General features: G+C 51.8%; 2 protein-coding genes across 7 annotated transcripts in view; both read left to right on the forward strand.

Annotated features, from left to right (window-relative positions):
* Positions 1–19386, forward strand: part of PPP2R5D (protein phosphatase 2 regulatory subunit B'delta) — a 1176261-nt gene that overhangs the window by 608800 nt on the left and 548075 nt on the right. The window lies entirely within an intron of this gene.
* Positions 1–19386, forward strand: part of KLC4 (kinesin light chain 4) — a 50040-nt gene that overhangs the window by 16644 nt on the left and 14010 nt on the right. For 2 of the 6 annotated variants that reach the window (XM_019548990.1, XM_019548989.1), the window contains 11 exons: positions 90–320; positions 756–834; positions 971–1196; positions 1574–1661; positions 2222–2323; positions 2831–3004; positions 3183–3282; positions 3938–3990; positions 8412–8479; positions 9031–9139; positions 10864–11022. In XM_019548990.1, the coding sequence (XP_019404535.1) occupies positions 90–320; positions 756–834; positions 971–1196; positions 1574–1661; positions 2222–2323; positions 2831–3004; positions 3183–3282; positions 3938–3990; positions 8412–8479; positions 9031–9139; positions 10864–11022 (1389 nt within the window). Of the gene's footprint in view, positions 1–89; positions 321–755; positions 835–970; positions 1197–1573; positions 1662–2221; positions 2324–2830; positions 3005–3182; positions 3283–3937; positions 3991–4356; positions 6297–8411; positions 8480–9030; positions 9140–10863; positions 11023–14877; positions 15930–19386 lie in introns of those variants that run through there. The other 4 variants (XM_019548992.1, XM_019548993.1, XM_019548991.1 and 1 more) reach the window with 4 other exon arrangements.

Here is a 19386-nt window from a genome sequence, read left to right on the forward strand (position 1 = left end):
CATCAGGGCGGGGGAACACTTGGCACACTGGGGAGTTGTTCAGCTCCTCTTGTTGGATTAATGTGGCCTCGTTGATGTTTCTGGTCCAGGTGATGATGGCTCTGTCCAACCACCTGAATGCTGTGGAATCAGAAAAGCAGAAACTGCGCGCTCAGGTACGGAGACTGTGCCAGGAGAACCAGTGGCTGCGGGATGAGCTGGCCAACACCCAGCAGAAGCTGCAGCGCAGTGAGCAGACTGTGGCCCAGCTAGAAGAGGAGAAGAAGCACCTGGAGTTCATGAACCAGCTGAAGAAATATGATGAGGATGTCTCCCCTTCGGTAAGAGTTGGTGCTACAAGGTGCACTAGTGCCCAGAACAGTCCCATGGGTGTAAGCAGGGTGCCCAATTTTTGCAGCCTGAGTCTAGCAATTCATTTCACAGTCCCTGGCATGCACCTCATCCCACACCTGCAGGGGCTCCTTTAGCCTCAAAGTAGGGAGGGTAAAGGGGGAAGGTGTCTTCATGCTGGGCTTAGGCAGGACCCCACATCACAGCACACAGGCCCATCAAGACTTGGAGCTGGGTTCCCAACCCAAGAGAAATTGGAGGGGGGGAGGGTGTTCTTATTAACTGACAATCTGCAAACCTTTTACTGATGGCCAAACTTCTTTACTGATGCATGTTTTTACTGATATGTTTTATATGATGTAAATTCCCTGAGATGCTCATAGCACATGTGGCCGGTTTTGTGCTTCCTTCTCTCTCTTTGTTAGGAGGAGAAAGAAGGTGACTCTACCAAGGACTCTCTAGATGATCTGTTCCCCAATGAGGAGGAGGAGCATGGCCCAGGATGTAAGTGTTCTGCTTCGTGCACTGCCCCCACCCAACCTGACTGCTGGTTCCTGCACCAAAAGCCCAGGCTGGCTTGGGGAAAGTGGGAGCAGCATAGCTTGCACCCCCCAGTTGACTCCTTTTGTGTGTTCTGCAGTGCCCCACCAGCACAGCAGTGCAGCGGCAGCAGCTCAGCAGGGTGGTTATGAGATTCCAGCACGCCTGCGTACCCTCCACAACCTGGTGATTCAGTATGCCTCACAGGGGCGTTATGAGGTGGCTGTGCCACTCTGCAAGCAGGCACTGGAAGATCTAGAGAAGACTTCAGGCCATGATCATCCTGATGTGGCTACCATGCTCAACATCCTGGCGCTTGTATACAGGTAGGGAAGCAGGGCTTTGCTGCTCTATCTGATGTGCCAATACAGGCCGTATGCAGATGTGAAGTCCACCAACTGGCAGAATCTGCCTCTAGAAAAAGGCTGTGGGTCAGTAATCATCTTGCAATCTGGGCCCTGTTAGTATATATGGAGATCACAGAGAACTGTGGGAGGGGCAGGCCCTTTTGATAGATTGTGAGAGTGTTGTAGGGGGCTGAATTTGAGGGCAGCACAGTGCAGGCTGGACTTTGGAGAAAGCAATGGGTTGTGGGGGGGAAAGTCTCTTGGAAAGGGGTGGGGTGGCAGTGTTTTACCAAGCTTTGCATGTTCTGGATGTCAGTACCTTAGACCTGCAATAATTGCCTGGCTCTGCACTGCAGGGATCAGAATAAATACAAAGAGGCAGCTCATTTGCTGAATGATGCACTCTCAATTCGTGAGAAGACCCTGGGCAAAGACCACCCTGCAGTGAGTATCTTTCACCCTTGGCCCAGGTGTTGGTCCTTACCCCCCGGCACTGGTAATGCAGGGCTTGGGAATGTTGCCTAAATTCTGCATCATGCTTCCCTTGTTACCCATGGCTAGGTCATGTCTGGCTATGAGGCTGTAGGCTAGGTAGTGTTACTGGGACTGCAGGTACCCAAGGAGAGCTATATGTGCTATGGCATTGGGTTGAGGGGATCTCTTTGCAGGGTTGGTACCCAGTACTCTGCCCCAACTCCCCAAGCCTCATGCTTGGATGACTGGCTGTGCTGTCCCAATCCTGAATTCTGTTAAACTCCTCCAGAACAGTATTAATTACATGCAGCCTTTCTGAATACCCCCAATACCAGCTGATGGCTCTGGGTTGCTCTTACTTGTTTGAGGTACTGGGATGCTCTTGCTGCTGTCTCTCAAGGTACTGTGCAGCAGTGCTGAGTGAGAAGGAACTAATGTCCATGTTCCCACCAACTCCCATCACTTTTTCTCTTTTTTTTTTTTCCTGAGTCCGCCTCCGCTTCACTGGATGTGACTTATGGTTTTTGCAGGTAGCAGCAACACTGAACAACCTGGCTGTTCTCTATGGCAAAAGAGGGAAGTACAAGGAGGCAGAGCCACTGTGCAAACGAGCCCTAGAAATTCGTGAGAAGGTATCAGCCCCATTACTCACCCTCTTCAGGGTTCTGCAGGAGGGCACCAGTCCCAATTCCTCCTGGTGTCCTGCTCCTTTACTTTCAGAAATGCAGGAAATGGTACCAATATAGTCCCCCCAGTCTGGGTGGGAAGAAGTGTCCCATGCTCTACAAATAACTGTCTGGTTCCTGTAACATTCCCTAGTGCTGCTGATCTCTGCCTTATTGTCTCTTTCCTTTCAGCTTTGCTTTCAGACTGACATTATGGCACCTCTTCTCCCATCCTCCCTAACACTTGGGCTTACAGGAGGTTAAAGGTCATACACACTGAGGGGCCATTTAGAGTCTTCTTGCTTCCTGTCTTTCATTCTAGGGGTGCTAGGCAAATGATCTTCTAGATAGGGCCCCTCTAGGCAGAGCTTGGGATATCCAGGATTCTGAGGAGAAGCTTCCATGCCATCTCCAAAGGCTTAAAATGGTCTTGAAGGAGCTTCTATCTGATATTTCTCTTCTCTGGCTTCCCAGGTCCTAGGCAAAGACCACCCGGATGTGGCCAAGCAGCTGAACAACCTGGCGCTGCTGTGCCAGAATCAGGGCAAATATGAGGAGGTTGAGTACTACTACTGCCGGGCATTGGAGATCTACGAGAGTCGCCTGGGCCCTGATGACCCGAATGTGGCCAAAACCAAGAACAACCTGGTGGGTCTGTCTGGGGTCTTCTTACAGGGTGGAGGGGGCTGGGTAAGGGATGTGGGAGACTGGGGATACCATCTGTGTAAGAGGTGGAGGAGGAAACGGTGGGAAACTTTCTGAAGAGGGGGAGCTGTGGTGTAATCATCTCTTGGGGCTTGAGCCACATCCTCTGTGTTGGCTACAGGCCTCCTGCTACCTTAAACAAGGCAAGTACAAGGAAGCTGAGGTGCTGTACAAGGAGATCCTCACTCGTGCCCATGTGAAGGAGTTTGGCTCTGTAGATGGTACGTACAACTGGATGGGGAGTCTAGTTTGGGCCCTGGGACCGGCCTCCCAGTGGCTGGGTGCAGCGCTCCCACGCAGATGGAAGGTATCTCTGCAAGGTTTCACTGCATTTGGCACCTGCCTGCCTGTCTCCATGCAGTCTGCTGCTCTCAGCCAGGTGGGGCAAGAAGCAGCCCATGATGCACCTCCCAGGCTTTGTAGCAATTTGCCTGAAGAGCTGGTCCTAAGTTCTGTTTTGCCATTTATGCTGTTCTGCCCTTTCCTTCCAACTCATGCAAGCAAATAGATTGCTCTCAGCCTCTTCTGGGTCAGTGGCTGGTGGGTTTCAAGGGAAGTCCTGTTTGGAAACATGTGGAGAGGAGCAACTGTAGCAAGCAGGTGCTGTGCCTGTGCTGAGGCATGGGTCTGCTCCAAGGAGAGGCCATCAAAATAGATGGCTTCCCAGAGAGAGAGCAGTAGGAGGTATTCTCTGAAACAGTGGGCACATCCCCCACAGGCATTCTCTGCCTCTTTCCAGGCTGGCCCTGTACCATGCTCCCTTGCTTGCTAGAGGGGGCCCCCTGTTTGGAATCGGGGAGTAGTGCTGCAGCCTAGCCCCTCTGAAGGAGCATGGCAAGATGGTGAGCAGTGCTCTCCTGTGTTCTTCCTGCACAGATGAGCACAAGCCGATCTGGATGCATGCAGAGGAAAGGGAGGAGATGAGCAAGGTGAGTGACCTCAGAACAGCCCAGCCGTGCAGCTGGGATGGGGCATAGGGAGCATTTTGGGGGCTGAAGTATTTTCTGTTTGCCACAGTCAGGAGTTGTCTCTGGTGTGTGTACAACAAAGCAGATTCTGCACCTGGTTCTGGCCAGCAGGGGGAACAGGCATGAGAATGAGGCCCCCAGTGGCAGCCTCTAGGCTTGGGGATAGCATAGTCCTACAGAGGAGGCCTGGGAGGAAGGGCACCACAGCTACTCACTGGAGCTGATATAGGAGTGGATGACAGTGGGTGGCAGGGGTCTAGCTGCTCTTTGGAGTGGGGGCGGTGAAGCTTGCTCTGGCTTGCCTGCATGTTTTCTCTTTGCTTGTAGTGCTCTCCCTAGGACATGTTGGATGCAGAAGACGGCGGAGAGGCAGTGTTGCTGTACCACAGGAACTTAGCCTCTACTGCTCACCCCACCATTCATTCCTGGGGCAGCCCATAGGGCTGATTGTGGGGCTGGAGAGCCTGAGAAGTGGCAGACAGACCTGGGAGAATGCTGCAGCATGCTGTTGCCATCACCTTTCTAAAGAGCCTTTTGCAATTTATGGCTTAAGCAGGAACAGGTCATAGAATTCTGCCTGGGCCTCCTTAAAGCCAGGGCAATAAGTCTGCCTCTGTAGCCTCGTGGAGCACTGGGCCTTGGGAGGGAGGGAGGGAGGGCAGGCAGCAGATCCTAGCTCCTTCCAGCTGTATGGTAGAAGCTTTGCAAGCAGACATGCCTCTGCATGGCACTCACCTAGCAACTTGGACAGGTAGAAGGTTCCCATAGCTTGTGTGCAAGGAGGTAGGAGGGCTGTAGTGCCACCATTCCCGTATGGGTCTGTGATCTCTTAGACACATGCCCAGCTGGGTTTGCAGATGGGGATTATCTGGAGAAGAGTAGGTTGTGGGGAGGGATCCAATTTGGAAATTGGCAGGTAGTGAAGCTCAGCAATTGTCAGTAGGCTGGCAGCTGAGGGATGGGCTGGACTCCCTGTGCTCTCCTGGAGAGTGAAGGGGATGCCTTCAGTAAAAGGCCTTATCTTTGTAATGTGGGTGAAAGCATTACAAGGCATCTCTTCATTTGTTCATTCTCTCTCTCGTTTGTTCTCTGTCTCCTCTCTCTCTTTCTCTTGTTTGTGTTCTCTCTCTGAGATGTCCTATGCCATCTAGATCTTTAGCCCTTCCAGAAGATGCCAAAGTGCTATCTATGCAAGAAGGGGGTGTGCTGGAGTTAATGTGCCTTTCCTATACCAGCTTTCTAGGTTGCTCTGTATACAGAGAAGTGTTGATGAGGAGGAGAGCCCTGGCATGGCAGGGTTTGGGCTGTGGCAGCAGAATGGAACTTTTTTCTGTGCCAGCTACTCCAAAGCAGTGCCTGGGTGAGGAGTGGAGGAGAGGGCCTCTGCTTCCTGTACTGCCAAGCTTCCCCTGAAGGAACTGCTCAGCTTAGCTAGCTGCTCTCCCCATGTACCCAGAGCTCTATCTGCCAGGCAGCTGCAGGGCTGGGTGGGGGGACATACCCCAGAGCAAGTGTTGTAGCAGGCATGGCTGACATGCATGCATTTGGCCTGGGTTGCCAGGAAGTCTGTGGAAAGGCATTCTCCCCCACCCTACAGCAGCTGTACTGGGGAAGGTCTTTTAGCTGCCTGAGCTCCTCTACTAGTTACCACCCTCCATGTCTGGATCTTGAGACAGCCCTCATGCCTTGCTCTCCCAGCACCTCCATCCCACCTCCTGCTCCCTGTATATGCTCAGTGTGAACATCCCCTCCCAAAGCTGGACTCCTGTCATGACCGTCCACATAGAACTAGTGTTGTGGCTCAGGCCCTGTCCCATGCAGCTGAGTAAGTAGAGTCTCTGCTGTGTGTATAGGGCTGAGATATTTTAGGGCTGCTGCTGAGACTAGAGACTTACTGAGTCTAGTGGGGGCGGGCAACAGAAGGGCAGGGGTTGGGAGGAGTCTATCTTCTGCCCCCATCTCTTCCCAGTGCACTCAATTAACAGTTTCTTTTGATTAGCAGCTGTTGGTGTCCTGGTATCTTCTTACTCCAGTTCTAGGGCTAGTATAGAGGCTGACAGCTATGTCCTGGATAGAAGGATAGAGGTACTAGATTTTAGTTCAGGGGCATCTTCCCACCTTAGACCTGGAGTGGAGCACTAGCAGGCAGGCCCTTCCTGACCTGTTCTCAGTGCTAGCTTACCCCTGCTCCCACCACTCCATCCCTTACTGTGGTACAAGTTTTGGTAGCTTATTTGTCTGTCTTCTATTAAAAAATGTCAAACCCATCTTCCAGAGCTTCACTTTTTTTCTTGTTTGTTTCATACAATGGTGCTGTGTTGGGGTTAAATGCTGGGAAGGGTGGATTTGCCAGTGTCAAGGCAGCGGTGGGCATGGGGCAGTTTCATTGTTAAACATCTGTGGGTAGGGAGGGTATGGGCTACCGGAATCCCCTGACTCTTTGGTGAATATACACACATGGAGATCCTGGGGGTGAGGGGTAATGTTGCAGTGCATAGCAGGTCAGTTTCAAAGCAGGGGTAAGGAGCTAATGCAGAGTTTGTACCACAGTCTGTCCCCTACTGCCAAGCATGCTGTAACTCTCCAGAGACAAGAGGCCCTAACTGCACGTCCTCCTAGCCTGTGCTGCTTAGATTCTTGGAGGCTCCTGTAGACATGGGGATGGGGCTGAAAGGCTTGAAGACTGAGTAGAGGACATTTCCCTTACTCAGTCATCAAGCCAACTGTGCTCCACTGGTTCTGGGGAGGAGCCAGATGCATAAGGCCCTTGGCTGTGGGACCACGCCTGTGAAGGGTGCAGGGCCCTTTTCATGGGCAGCTCCACTGCAGGAGACTAAAGGTTGGTATGGTGAATTTGCTGAGATGCTTCTTCACATGACATTTGACCTTGTCTGAGAGAGACAGTTCTGTTGCAGGTTAGGAGCCTCAAGTTTGGGCAGGGGTCCAGGTGCAGGTTGTTTGTGCTAGGTGAATATCCTGCAGCAGAACATGAGCTGTCAGACTCCCAGATCCTGTACAATGAAAGACAGTACAAGTTAGGGTGATGTATAGTCAAGCTTTGGGGCACACCAACCTCCAGAGCATGGGTGTACTTTGCCTCCAGATGGCTGCATGGGCCATTGAATTGCAGCACCCAACTTCTTGCCGTCTGTTTCTGGAAGTTGTGTACAGAGTCAGCCCCTAAGCTGTGGGATGCCAGCAGCGGCCCTAGCTGTGCTCTGCAAAGTGGTAGTTGGAATGTTGGACACGTTCTTTTTCCACTGCTGAGGTGGGCAGCACCTTGTGGCCTATTGATATCACCACTGTTCCTGTGACGTTGATCATTTACCCATGCAGGAACAGTTGCAGACAGGGGTCCAAATTCCTGCAGAGCATGCTTGGTCTTGCAGGCAGACAGGAACTCTGAACATATAGCCTGTGACTACCCACAGCTAACTGAGATTCGACTGAGGCATTTCCCTTTTGAGGTGGTGTCAGCAAGCCTGCTAGCTTAGGCTTTGACCCTGCCCAGGTCTAGGTTGTCCTTTGCCAGCCAGCTGAACGAGGGCCAGGTGGAGTGGTCCAGCTCCTAAAGATAGCCAGCATGGTGTCACTCAGATGCTGTCTGCCCTGGGATTTGGTACTTGGGGCTGGGCATTCTTCTTTTTAGAAAGACTTGGTCCAGCAAGGAGATTCTCTTGAGGAACAGGATGCTTGAGCCAGACTGCTGAAATAAGCCTGGTGGATCTTAACTAGCAGTTAAGATTAGTCTTCAGAAAAAAAGGTGTGGATGTTAGGTGGTGCTAAGCCCCCAGTTTCTGCTGCTTGCCCTAGATTTGGGCACATGTTACCTCAGATAGTCAAGCTGCTGAGATCAAAGGGACTAGGTTTCTGGGCTTTTTAGACCAACTCTGGGATTCTGTAGTTCTTAATATAATCTCATGTTGTGCTCCAGTGGCGTCATGTGTTATTGCTGGCTCACATTCATTGTATATGTGTCTTGCTGGCTTGGGAACCAGCAGTAATGCTTGTGGTAATACTGTCTCAATGAGCTGAGGCTGGGCAGTAGGTAAAGGAGCCCCCACTGCACCAGCACCAGGACAGTCTGAAAACACCATTGCCTGAGGATGTGTTTTATGGTTTAAATTGGCTCCAAGGACCCGGGGGTTCTTCATGCAGATCCCCAGGGGGTTTAAGATTCTAGTGATGGCCAAATGCTGAGCTGCCATAGGCCAAAGCAGTGGAGTAAGACCTAGCAGTGGGTAACTGGGACTCGCGGGCAGAGGGGGAGTATGCCTGGGACATGAATCCTGATCTTACACTTACTGGTCAGGCAGGAAGGATGAGAGAAAACAGTAGCCAAAGGCTGATCTAACTATCCTTTTTCTCCCCTTGTCTTGCAGAGCAAACACCGAGATAGCACCCCTTATGCTGAGTACGGTGGCTGGTACAAAGCTTGCAAGGTCAGCAGGTAAGATGAAGGCTCATTGAATCTACCCATCTGTGGTGAGCTATGGGCCATTGCATCCAGCTCTGTAGCTGATCCCTTCTGGGACCAAGGTGCTCTTTTCCCCATGTTCTTCATTTGTGCTAGCTGTGCTGGGCTTTTGCAGTGGGTGAGGGGGCTGAGCTTCTTGGGGGACACTTGGCATCTGTATTACTGTGGCTGCTGCTACTTGTCTTCAGGGAGCCTGGATCTAGGCTCTGCAGGGAACTGTAGTATATGGGCCATCCCAGAAGGCCAGGTTCCAGGCTTCTTGAGTCCAAAGGCTCCTGCTGAGCCACTCCAGTAGCCTGGACAGGACCATGCAAGTTATCAAGAGCTCCCCCCCAGTGCTTTTTGCCTTCCTAATTAATACAAACTGTGGACATAGAATGAGGAAGCCACTGATGCATACAGAGCTGAGTCAGTCCTATACTGCTGAGAGCCAGTTCCAGGAATGCCAGGGACCAAGAGGGAGGCTGTGGCCATGAGGATAGTTGAGATCATGTGTCAGCCTCACGTTTCCTGTTGTCTTTCAGTCCAACAGTGAACACTACCTTGCGGAACCTGGGAGCATTGTACAGGCGTCAGGGCAAGATGGAGGCAGCAGAGACACTGGAGGAGTGTGCCATGCGGTCCCGGCGACAGGTAACCCTAATCGCCCTAGGAAGCTGGATAGTGGGATGGTACTTGGCAGACAATAGTAGCAATTGGCACAGCCGATCCAAATGGCAAACAGAATTTCCTAGACGTTGCATTGTTTTGATACTCCAGGCTCTTCTGGTCTGATGTATTTAAACCCAGAGCAATCCACAGCTAACCATATACAACAATGCTTCCTTCTCTCTAGGTCAGATCTGGCTGAGTATCACAAAGGGCTGGGGGCTATGAGGTGTGGGGTTGTTTTTTTTTTTTTATCGTTGATCTAACAGTCTAGCTAGTGATCTCCCTCACGGAAACTTTGGGGGCTGGGAGGAACCTTCAGGGACTGAGATATTGAAACCAAGTTGATAAGGGCTAGTTCCTCAGTCCAGTGTTGTAGCTAAGGGCTTAGTGGAATGGCATGGCCAAACTTCTACCAAACCAGTGATTGCTGAAGGCTAAAGAATACCAAGCCTATTCCTGTCTGCCAGGACCTCTCTACAGTTAACCAGCACCCTTTTTTTTGACCTGAAGATAGTGCTCTGGGACTACAGGGAGGGACTAAAGTGCTGATATAACAGAACGATGAAGCCCCTAGACATGTGTGATTTGACAGGCCTAGCCTAACATGGCTTCCAATAAAGGTGGTCACACCACTCTGGACATTTGGAGAAAAGGGCAGGTAATTCCTTCAGATTTCAGAAGGCTGGCTAAGGGAGCAATGTGGCCTAGGGTAGTGGCAGAGTGTTGCAGGCAGGGGAGGATCCAGAGGGTGTGTCGTTGTATGGTTGCATCCCCCTCCCCCACACACCATTCTGGACAACACTGTGGGAGCAGCACCCAGGGACTTTAAGAATCCCCTCCACATTCCCCTCCATGCTCACTGACACTTTACCTCCCCTTTCATTCCCTGCTGCTGTTGTCCCTACTGTTTACAGCTGATATGGGGGAAAGGCAGAAGCAGCTCTGAAGCTCCTGACTCCAGCCAGGGCTGTGCAGGAGCTGGTTGAGCTGGGGTGGGAGCAGCTGCCAGGTTTCCCTTTCCTGCCTTGTGCCCTCACCCCCACCACCCATTCTTTCCAGCCCAGAAAGAGACTCGGACAAGTGGCAGCAGTAGGTAAGGAACGAGAGGAGGGGATGTGCTGTGGAGCATAAGAGGGGAAGGAAGGCAGTGTAGAGAATTGAGGGGAAGGAGGGACATTCTTATCTGCTTCAGGGATGTCAAAAAAAATCCTAGGCTTCTGCTCCTGTGGTGCAATCTGAAGGAGGAGATGTGGGGGGTGGTGAAGCTGAGAGGGAAGATGCAGCCACCCCTGCAACACTGACCACTGCTCCCAGACCCGCCTTTAAAAAATCCTGGATCTGCCTGTGGTTGCAGGCAATAATCTTTGGCTTGCAAACTACCTTATTGTTCTGGCAGTCTGAGCCCTCCAGGCAGTCTGCCTACAGTTTGCATGGTGTTCTGCAGCATGGTTTGATGGGGAATGTAGCCCTAGGGACACAGGGCTCTTCCCTCTCCCTTTGTACCCACACCACCCACTTGCTGGATCATCCCAGTAAGTCTCCTGGCGTGGGGGTAGTTGGTGGTCTGTGCTGATCTGTTTTTGTGTCTGATCCTCAGACCAGGGGAATAGCAACATGCCCCCCAACAAATCTCCTGGAGGAGATGGTAGCTAGTAGGGATAGGCCCGTCCTGATTCTGATGCTCCCTTGCTCCATCCTCTCTGCAGGGCATTGATCCCATTAACCAGACCAAGGTGGTGGAGATTCTGAAGGAGGGAGATGGTGCTGAGAGGAGGAGGAGCCGTGACAACCTTGGGGGAAATGTCAAGTATGAGAATGCCGCAGACGGTAGCGAGGAAGTGAGTATGGGCGTGGAGTGGAGTGGGGTAAGTACAAGTCCACCATCAAGAACAGCCTAGGCTAGCTGTGAGAGGCAGGGGGCAGTACAGGCTGAGGAAGGCCCCTGCTGGAGTGATGCCCCCTGCAGTCTCAGGGAGCTGATGGCCTGTCTTGGCACCCCTGTCTGCCTCCATTCATTCCCTGTACACTCCCTTTCCCTTTCTTGCCATCAGTCAGCCAGCTCAGAGAGAAGAGTGCTTGGTGCTTGTTCCTGCTGTATGTTTCTGTGGACCACCTGATGAATGGCTTCTGCTTTTTGATGGGCTTTTGAGCCTTGCTTTGGAAATGTACAGTATAAACCAGTCCTAGCTTGTCCTTAACCCTAGTGTTGGCATTCCTATTAACAACTCAAGCTGCTGCTTCCCTTCTCTGTGGTGTAGGGCTGAGAGCACTGACTATCTCACTCACTACTGTCTCCATATGTGTGTGACTTCTGGGAGGGCTTTGTGGGCAGCTGCTGCATCTGCTGTGTGCAGCACCCTGAGAAGGCATGGTGCTGAAGGCATGTGTGTGTAGTGGTAAGAGGACTACAGCTGCAGAAGACTACATCTCTGTTGCCTCTAGGACGGCTGAGATTTTTGGACTCCATGTTCCCTCTCTGGCTTCCTTATGCCCTTCCAGTGTTGTATAGCAAAGGGAGGAGGTCAGAAGTTGAGTCTCTTTGAGGGCATAGGCAGGACAGTAGATGGGTGGTTGGGAGAGAGGGATGATTCAGGAAGGTTAAGCTGAAGGCTGGGCAGTCTCTGGCAGATGCGTTTGTTCTGAGCATGAGCAGTTTCCTTTTTTTGTGGTGAACTGTAGGTGCCAAAGATCGGGTATCTGGAACCAGCTCAGGTGTGTATCCAGTGTAAGGGACACGGCACGTGATGGGATGCGGGAGGAGAGAATGAATCACATGGGGCTGGTGCTGAGGTGGGGGCTGTGCAAGCCCTGTTTTAAAGAGTAAGAGCAGCTGTAATGGTGGCTGCTTCACCAAGAGGCCCTGGTTGTGGCTGTACTGTAGCTAGTACTGGGATATGACTTGAGGCAGAGGAATGGAGTGTGTTCCAGGTTGGGTTGGGTTGGGCTTCGCCTTGCCTAGGCAATCCTTGGCTGCCATGGCCTTGGCTATATTAATATACTCCCCTGACCCTCCCCGCCCCCCCCCCCTTTCCTCCTGCATTGGCTCACTAACCTGTTCTTGCTCAGCTATGCCATGCACTATCCCTGCATGAGCTTCTCCTTCATTCCCCACTCATTACACTCTACTGCCATGACAGCCAATCAGCATTTGAGTCTCTTGCTGTCTTGATTGTGGATTGTACCCAAGAGGCAGTTGTGAAGTAACCTACAAAGGAAAAGATTGAGTCTCTTCCAGGGGAGCAGGGCTGGGAATGAAGGGAGTGGGTTGGTGGGGAGATCTCCTCCTTTCAGGAGGGCTAAACTAGGAGCGAGGGGAGTTCTGACTTGCCTTTTCTCAGCTTCAGGGACCCTTACTATTTGTTTTCTGGAAAGACAAGGAGATGGGATATCCTTTCAGAAGAGCAGGGTTGGCCAGGAGCCTTCCAGTCTCCTTTTCAAGAGAGGAAATTGGGGTCTCATTTCTCCATGGCATGGGTGCAACTCACTACTTATCCAAGGGAAGTGTTGTTAAGGCACTAGCTCTGGCAGCTATCTGCTGCTCTATAGAAGAGGACAGACTTTGCATTCTCTGCATTTTAGAGAGGCAAGAAGTCTGTACCACCTATCAACAGGAACCCATTCTCCAGTGTGGAGGAAGGGTGAGGGACTTCCCAGGGTGGGTCCCCAGCTTCCCCAAGGTTCATATCTCAGCTTGTTTCCTCTGGTTACTCCTTGCTGCACACTTTGTACCACCATGCTCTTTGATTTATTTGTTTGTCCTGGTGGTGGCCTGGGGGCTCTTATCCTTGAGGGCCTGCACCCTGAGCCTAGGAGTTCTTCCCCTCTCTGATCACACCAGTCTTGGGTGAGGGATGCAGACCCTAACCCTCCTTTCTACCCCCTATGCCTCCCCCTTGCCCCACCTCCACCATGCTGCTGGGCCCACATGAGGGAAATCAGAGCCCTTGGCACATCCGTGTTGGCCTAGGGAAGAGCTCTTTTTTTCCCTCTGATATGGAGGGCTCAGAAGCCTTATTCTTGACCTCATGCCAGCTACCCTCCTCCCCCCAGCACCATCCAGATTGTACCAGGCCTTAGTGCTGAGTCTGACTTATTTGTTTTCTGTTCAAGCCAGGGGCCAAAGCCTTTATCTCCTCCAGTAAACCAGTCAGTGAGCCCAGAAAACCACTGAGTACCAGATGTGATGGAGTGTCCTCTCAGGGGTGGCCCTGAAACTCCTGGAATTCCTTCAGTCCCATTTTGTGGGCAATCCACCCCTTCAGTCACCTGCCACACCTTGCTGTCTTTTTTACTTTTATGTGAGGGAGTCTGTCCCAGGGCTTCCTAAATTGCTCTCTCAAATGACCAGCAGGTGCCATGGTCACTGCCTTATGGACTAATTGCATTGCTGTGCTCCACTCCTACACCATGCCCCATGCCTTGCAGGTAGCATCCTCATTGATGTTCTCTTCCACTTAGCCCCTCCTGTGGGGTTCCTGGACCCTCGCTGGTCACATTCTCAGCCTCGCAGTCTGGGCTCCTGCCCCCTCCCTGGGTCCCTAGGAACCTCCTCCTCCCTCTAATTCCTCCCCAAACATCCAGACTGCTTGAGGTGTTACCTTCCATGTTGACTGTCTGGCGCAGCAGCCATCTTGCTGAAGTTGTGTTCTCTCAGCAGGCTCCAAGCTGTTATAACTGGCTTATCTTGGGGCCTGGGCTTATCCTCCCTAAGCCCAGCTCTCCTCCTGGGTCAGATGACTGCAATCAGCCCAGGCCATAACCTGCAGGCTGCTTCACCCCAGCCTGCCTATTCTTCAAGTGGCAGAAGCACTAAGCCTCCTGCCACACCAGAGACCCCAGTCCATCTACTGCTGTCCTGCCATTCTCCAGAGAGGCTCCTGATTGGCTGCAGGCTTCCCTTGTAATGAGTTTGGGCAGGAAGGTCAATGGGAAAATCCAAGGCTGCTACAAAGAGACTTTAGTCTTTCTGACTCGTGCAAGGGCCTGAAAGGGTATATACCTTATGTAAAGGGGATAGATCTGGAGGCTTAGCCTATATTTGCTTTGGTGCCCCCAGTCATCTGGAGAACCAAGGAACCAGGAGCCAGAGAGCCAAAGCAGAAGTTCTAGAAGGGGGTTGCAGCTTCAGTTTACGGGCATTCATTCCAGTGGCTGACCAAGCCCCTGGATGATGGGGCCACTGATACAGAATATGCACCTTCTCCATGTGAGGCAGGAGATCCAATGGTGCCCCATCTGGAGCCACCCCAGGGGACTATAGCAACACCTGGGGTGCAGGCTTGACTTCTCTGAACCTGGGAACTACTCTCCAGGCTCTCCCTGTGAGGTGAGCGAGCCCTCAACAGGCTGCTGCTGCAAACAGACAAAACCCAGAGCCTGTGTAGTTAAGAACTTTTTTGCAGATCCCTCCCTGTTCAGGGGGATAGTAAGTACTGGGATACGAGGTACCTGACATGGCAGTTCCCAGCATGACCAGCCTGCCAGTCCCAGCCCTCCGCAGACAACCCTGTTTAACTAGACCTTGTCCAGTATGCTTGAGCTCAGTGTTTTGGAGGTGCTGCAAGTCTTCCTCCTCACCCAAGAGTGGCATGTCCCCAGTGGCAGAGCAGAGGTGTTCTTGTTCTGCCCAATCTGGGAAATTGCACATGTCTGCTTCCTGGGATTACCTCCATCCTCACTATGGCCTTATAAATTGTGTCTTTCTCCTCTCTGTGCACTAGGCTTAAATGCCTCCCGAGACTCCCTCTTTCCCCTCCACTACAATCACCTGGATGTATGTGTTGTACCTTCCGACTTTTCCTCCACACCATCCCTTCTTCCACCGCTCCTGCTTTCCTCGGCAAGGACTCCACGCCAGTCCCCAACCTTCCCAGCACGTGAGGGGCACCACAGCACCTGCAGAGGAGTGCCTGACTGCATGGGGCTCAGCTACAGTTCTCTCCACCAGCAAGAAAGCAGGAAGAATCCACGTGGAATTGCCTGCTCCCCTGGCCAGGGTTGGGCTATTCCAGGGACTGGGAGGATCCCACTTACCCCCACCTCTTGGGTCCTGTCTTTGTTTGAGGCCTGGATGAAAGGGTCCTGCTGATGGAAAGCATCCCCACTCTGTGTGTACAACACACATACCCATGGACTTGCATCTTCCCAACCCTTCTCAGACAGCTTTCTTCTCCCTCCCTAGAAGTCAGGGAAGAAGGAGGTGCAGGCAGTGTCTCAGTCCATATGGGTCTCTGCTGTGCTGTGTGTAGTTCCATTTCCATGCCTACCCCCCAGCTGTGTTTTGGAACTAGAACGACCCTTAGTGTGCCTGTGCCATTGGCTAGCCCTTCCCCCAGCACCAGATTTGGCCAGAAGCACATGTGAGCTAAGTGGGTTGTGGCAGTAGCTTTGGCCTACCCACTCCCTTACACCTGGGCTCCGGTGGCCCCACTGCTATGTAGGATGGGACTATGGGGCTCCTTGACCAGATACAAGGATTGAAGCAGGTGGCAAGGCAGAGGGCTGTCTGTGGGGAGGAATCACTGTGCAAGCAGTGAGGATTGAACCCCGTCTTGCAGTATGCCTCCAGAACAGTTGGGGCAGCAGCTAAATGGCACAAGCTGGGACAGGGAGATGTCTTTAGGAACAGGAACTGATATGTGATTAGGAGTGCTTCTATCTGCAGCTCATTCAGCTCTGGCCCTTTTGCTGAGGCTATAGGCTGGAAGAGTCCAGCTTGTGCCCTCATGATTCCTGGAATTCTAAGTTTTTGGATATGCCCAAAGGCTAAGCATATCCAAGAAAACAGTTCTGAATTGCCAGATTTCCCCAACAGCTCCTTGCAGGAATGAGGAGGAGCAAGAAGCAGTGTAGTCTTCTACTCCGGGAGTAGCAGTCAAGGAGTGGGGCTAGAGGGCACAAAGAGCTGCAGTCATGCAGCCTTCTTGGCAGAGGGAGGCAAGAGATGGGCAACAGCTAGAGCTCTCAAGAAATGGCAGCAGGCAAGGAATGGGGATACTTGCCCTGCAGGTGACTGCAGTGGCAAGTGCTTTTGTTCCAGTTGGTGTCACTGATTTGGGGAGCGGTGAATTGCGGGTAGGAGCAGTTTGGAGAGAGTTTGCACCTAAGGTAGGTAGGTCCTAGAGGAACGGGGCTGGGGTGTGATTCTGTCACGGTGGGTGACATCAAGCTGGGGTTTCTTGGCCACGGAAACATTTTCTGGGCAGAAGGGAGAGCCTGTTTCTGAGGGGTGGGGTGGGACTGACTTGCTTCTTTTGCCCTTCCTAGCTTGTGTCCTGTGACCACGCTTGGCTGCAGTGGCTGTTTGCTAGGAACTGCCTGTCCCAAGTCAGTTTCTTAACACTTAAGAGGAGGCTGGGGGGGGTGGGGAGGGAGGGAGTGACTGTCATTTGCCTCTCTCTCTCTCCTCTCTCTCTCACTCAGATGTGGCATTGACCCAGTTGGACGCTCCCTGCTGTAGAGAAAGGGCTAGGTGCTGAGGCTGGGTTTGTCTGAGAACTGGGCTGATACCAGTAACTCCTTTCATGCAGCAGTTAGAGCAGCATGATGGGTTGGTTCTGCTAGTGGGATGGGGCTGGTGATCAGAAGAGATCTAGTGCTGCAGGCCACCGTCATGAGGCAGACGGTGGGCCCAGGCAGTTTCCAGAAGTCCTAGGTCTAGCTGGAAAAGGGGGAGACAGATGCAAAGTGCTGTTGATTCCTTACCACTTTGTACCATGTTATTTAGGATTTTCCTTAAAGCCCCAGCTCCTGGAGTCAGGTAACCAGGTGTAGTTTCTAATTGTTGTGAATGAGAATTAAAATCTGGCAGTTACCCTGGGTGCGGTTACTTGATCAAACTCAGAAGACAATGAAAAAGAAACCCATTCCTTCTGTATATTTTAATCTGCATGTTTTTGATTGCCTTGGGCTTGTGGGGACAGATGTGTCTGTATCTGTGACTCTGGCTCCTTCTGGGCCCTATGCCCCACTCCTTGTGCAGTGACCCAGGGCCCCTGCACTGTGACTTTTGGGAACTTTGACCTTTAACTTTAAGCATGTGCAATGCTGGGCATGATGTTAGGCTCTGTTTGTGAGCCCTTATGGGGAGAAGCACGGAGGATGAGTATTTGTCCTAGGGTTCAGAGGCCTAGTTAGGGGGTGCCTAGTAAGAGAGCAGTCCATTTTGCCATTGGGCTTGAAAGAAGAGGGTGATTATTAATGTATTTTCCAAGAATTCATAACCTGTCAGTGGCCCCTCTGAGCACTGATGTCAAGTTGAATGAGGAAGGTACAGTGGGGTATTATTCTCTTTTTAGCTTGTGGTACAGGGACCTGGAGCCTGAGTAATCCCACAAGCCTAGAAGCTGCTGCTGCTGCTTCTGTGCTGTATCTATACAGGGCATTTTCATGGAAGGAAAGTGGTAGCCATCAGGCTAGTGCCCACTCCTTAACATGCTGCTGTCCCAAGTGAGAACTGTGCCAGGACACTATGAAGAAACCTCTGGAGGGGCTCTTTGGCCGTTGCTCCCAGTGCCTCTTTAGAGAGCTTTAAGCAAGCCCCTGCCCTTGCCCCTGCTTCTCTCTCTCCTGTTGGTGCCTGGGGCCTGTGTGTGACTCTGCCCTCTGCCTGGTGCTGTGTTATTCAGAGGCTGCCTTACAGCAGTGGGAGTGGGGATCATCTCTGCCATGGCACTTCTGCATTTGGGCCTGGGGCTTCTCATTGATGTTGTGAACTAATTTACCTCTGATTAAAGGCAGACAGACCTGAACCGCTGCCCTGTGCTTCTTTCTGTGCTACATGGGCTAGGGCTTACTGCCCCTGCCTCCCAGCCATGAGACTCAGAAGCCATTTGAGCTGATGTTGTGTGCAGCAAGCCTTTCATCTTCTTTGGGCCTGCATATGCTGCAGCCGTCACCATCCCCCTTGCCCAGCCTACTCTGCCTCAGCTTTCCTGATACAAATTGTGAGTGTGAGAATTGTGCATGTTTGTGACTCTGAATGCAGGGATTGTGTGCACATATGGTGGCTGAGAAGTGAGCAAGCTTGTGGAGGAGCCTGCATGTGGGAAAGATTCCTATTACTCATGCAGCATGCATCCAGTTGAGGGGGAGGGGATGAGAAGTTGATGTAACGTGGATTTAAAGGTGAGTGAGCCCTGTTGAACAGCTAATGCCACTGAGTCGCAGAACAATTGGAGGTCAAACCTGCCAGGATGGATGCCCAGCTTTAGGTGCCTTTATGGAGGGTCTGGCTTCCATAGGTGCTGAGAGCTTATCTTCAGGCCACTGGAAATGCAGTCTTGAGACATTTACAAACTTGGCCCCTTGTTGTCTCAGGTTGGACATGTCACATTAGAGGCCCCTTGCTGCTGTAAATGAGCTGCCCATGGTCATACAACTCCCAGGTCTCTTGATTCCCAGCCTTTGTCCATCTGTTGCTCCATGCTGCTTATGATTCAGTTCCAGGGTCACTGCTGTCTTCTGCTGTGGGAAGGTCTTCTGTCATGCAGCCAACATGCTTAAGAGACAGTCCAGCAGCTCTGAGGCTGAGGTCCCCTAACCCCAGAACCGCACAGGAGGCTAGCTGGACTGGCTGTGCTCAGGCCTGCAGGACTAGAGCTTGGCCAAGCAATAGTGCATGAACTACTGAAAGTAATACCTGGGGAGAATGCATTTGTGGCTGTTTCTGTAAGAGGGGTACTAGTGCATGGTCCCCTCCTTACTGACTACAGGAGCATTGCCTTCACCCAGCAATTGCCAGCATAGGTCACAGCTGGGACCCATCTAGCCTCAAGTCCTGTTTCTAGGAATAAGCTGTCCTAGAAGCAGTAGTAGCTCTGGATTAACCTGCAGAGGAGTAATTTCTTCTTAACAATTTACCACAGACTGCTTCTTGCCTTGAAGCAGAAGGGTTTGTATTCCTGCCACATCCCTACTGGGTGCAGAGAACAGCCGTAAAAATGATGCAAGGGCCAGAGAATGATATCCTGAGAAATTGGAAAGCTAAGCAAATTGTGGTGTATCAGGAAGCAGATTGAGAAATGACTTGATTGCAAAGTACAAATAACTTCATGATGGGAGGGGTGGGGTGGAAATGTGAGGCACTAAAGGGCACTTTAGTCAAACACTGATGATAATGAGAAACAAGGCAGGAAGTTGAACCAGCTTCTCACTTCTGTATAATACAGCATTTGTTACACATTTTTTATAGTGAAAGCTTTCTGGTATGGTGCAAGGAGCTCCCTCCA

The sequence above is a fragment of the Crocodylus porosus genome, unplaced genomic scaffold (genome assembly GCF_001723895.1).
Source record: "Crocodylus porosus isolate Cpor-Errol unplaced genomic scaffold, CroPor_comp1, whole genome shotgun sequence".
Lineage (NCBI taxonomy): Eukaryota > Metazoa > Chordata > Crocodylia > Crocodylidae > Crocodylus > Crocodylus porosus.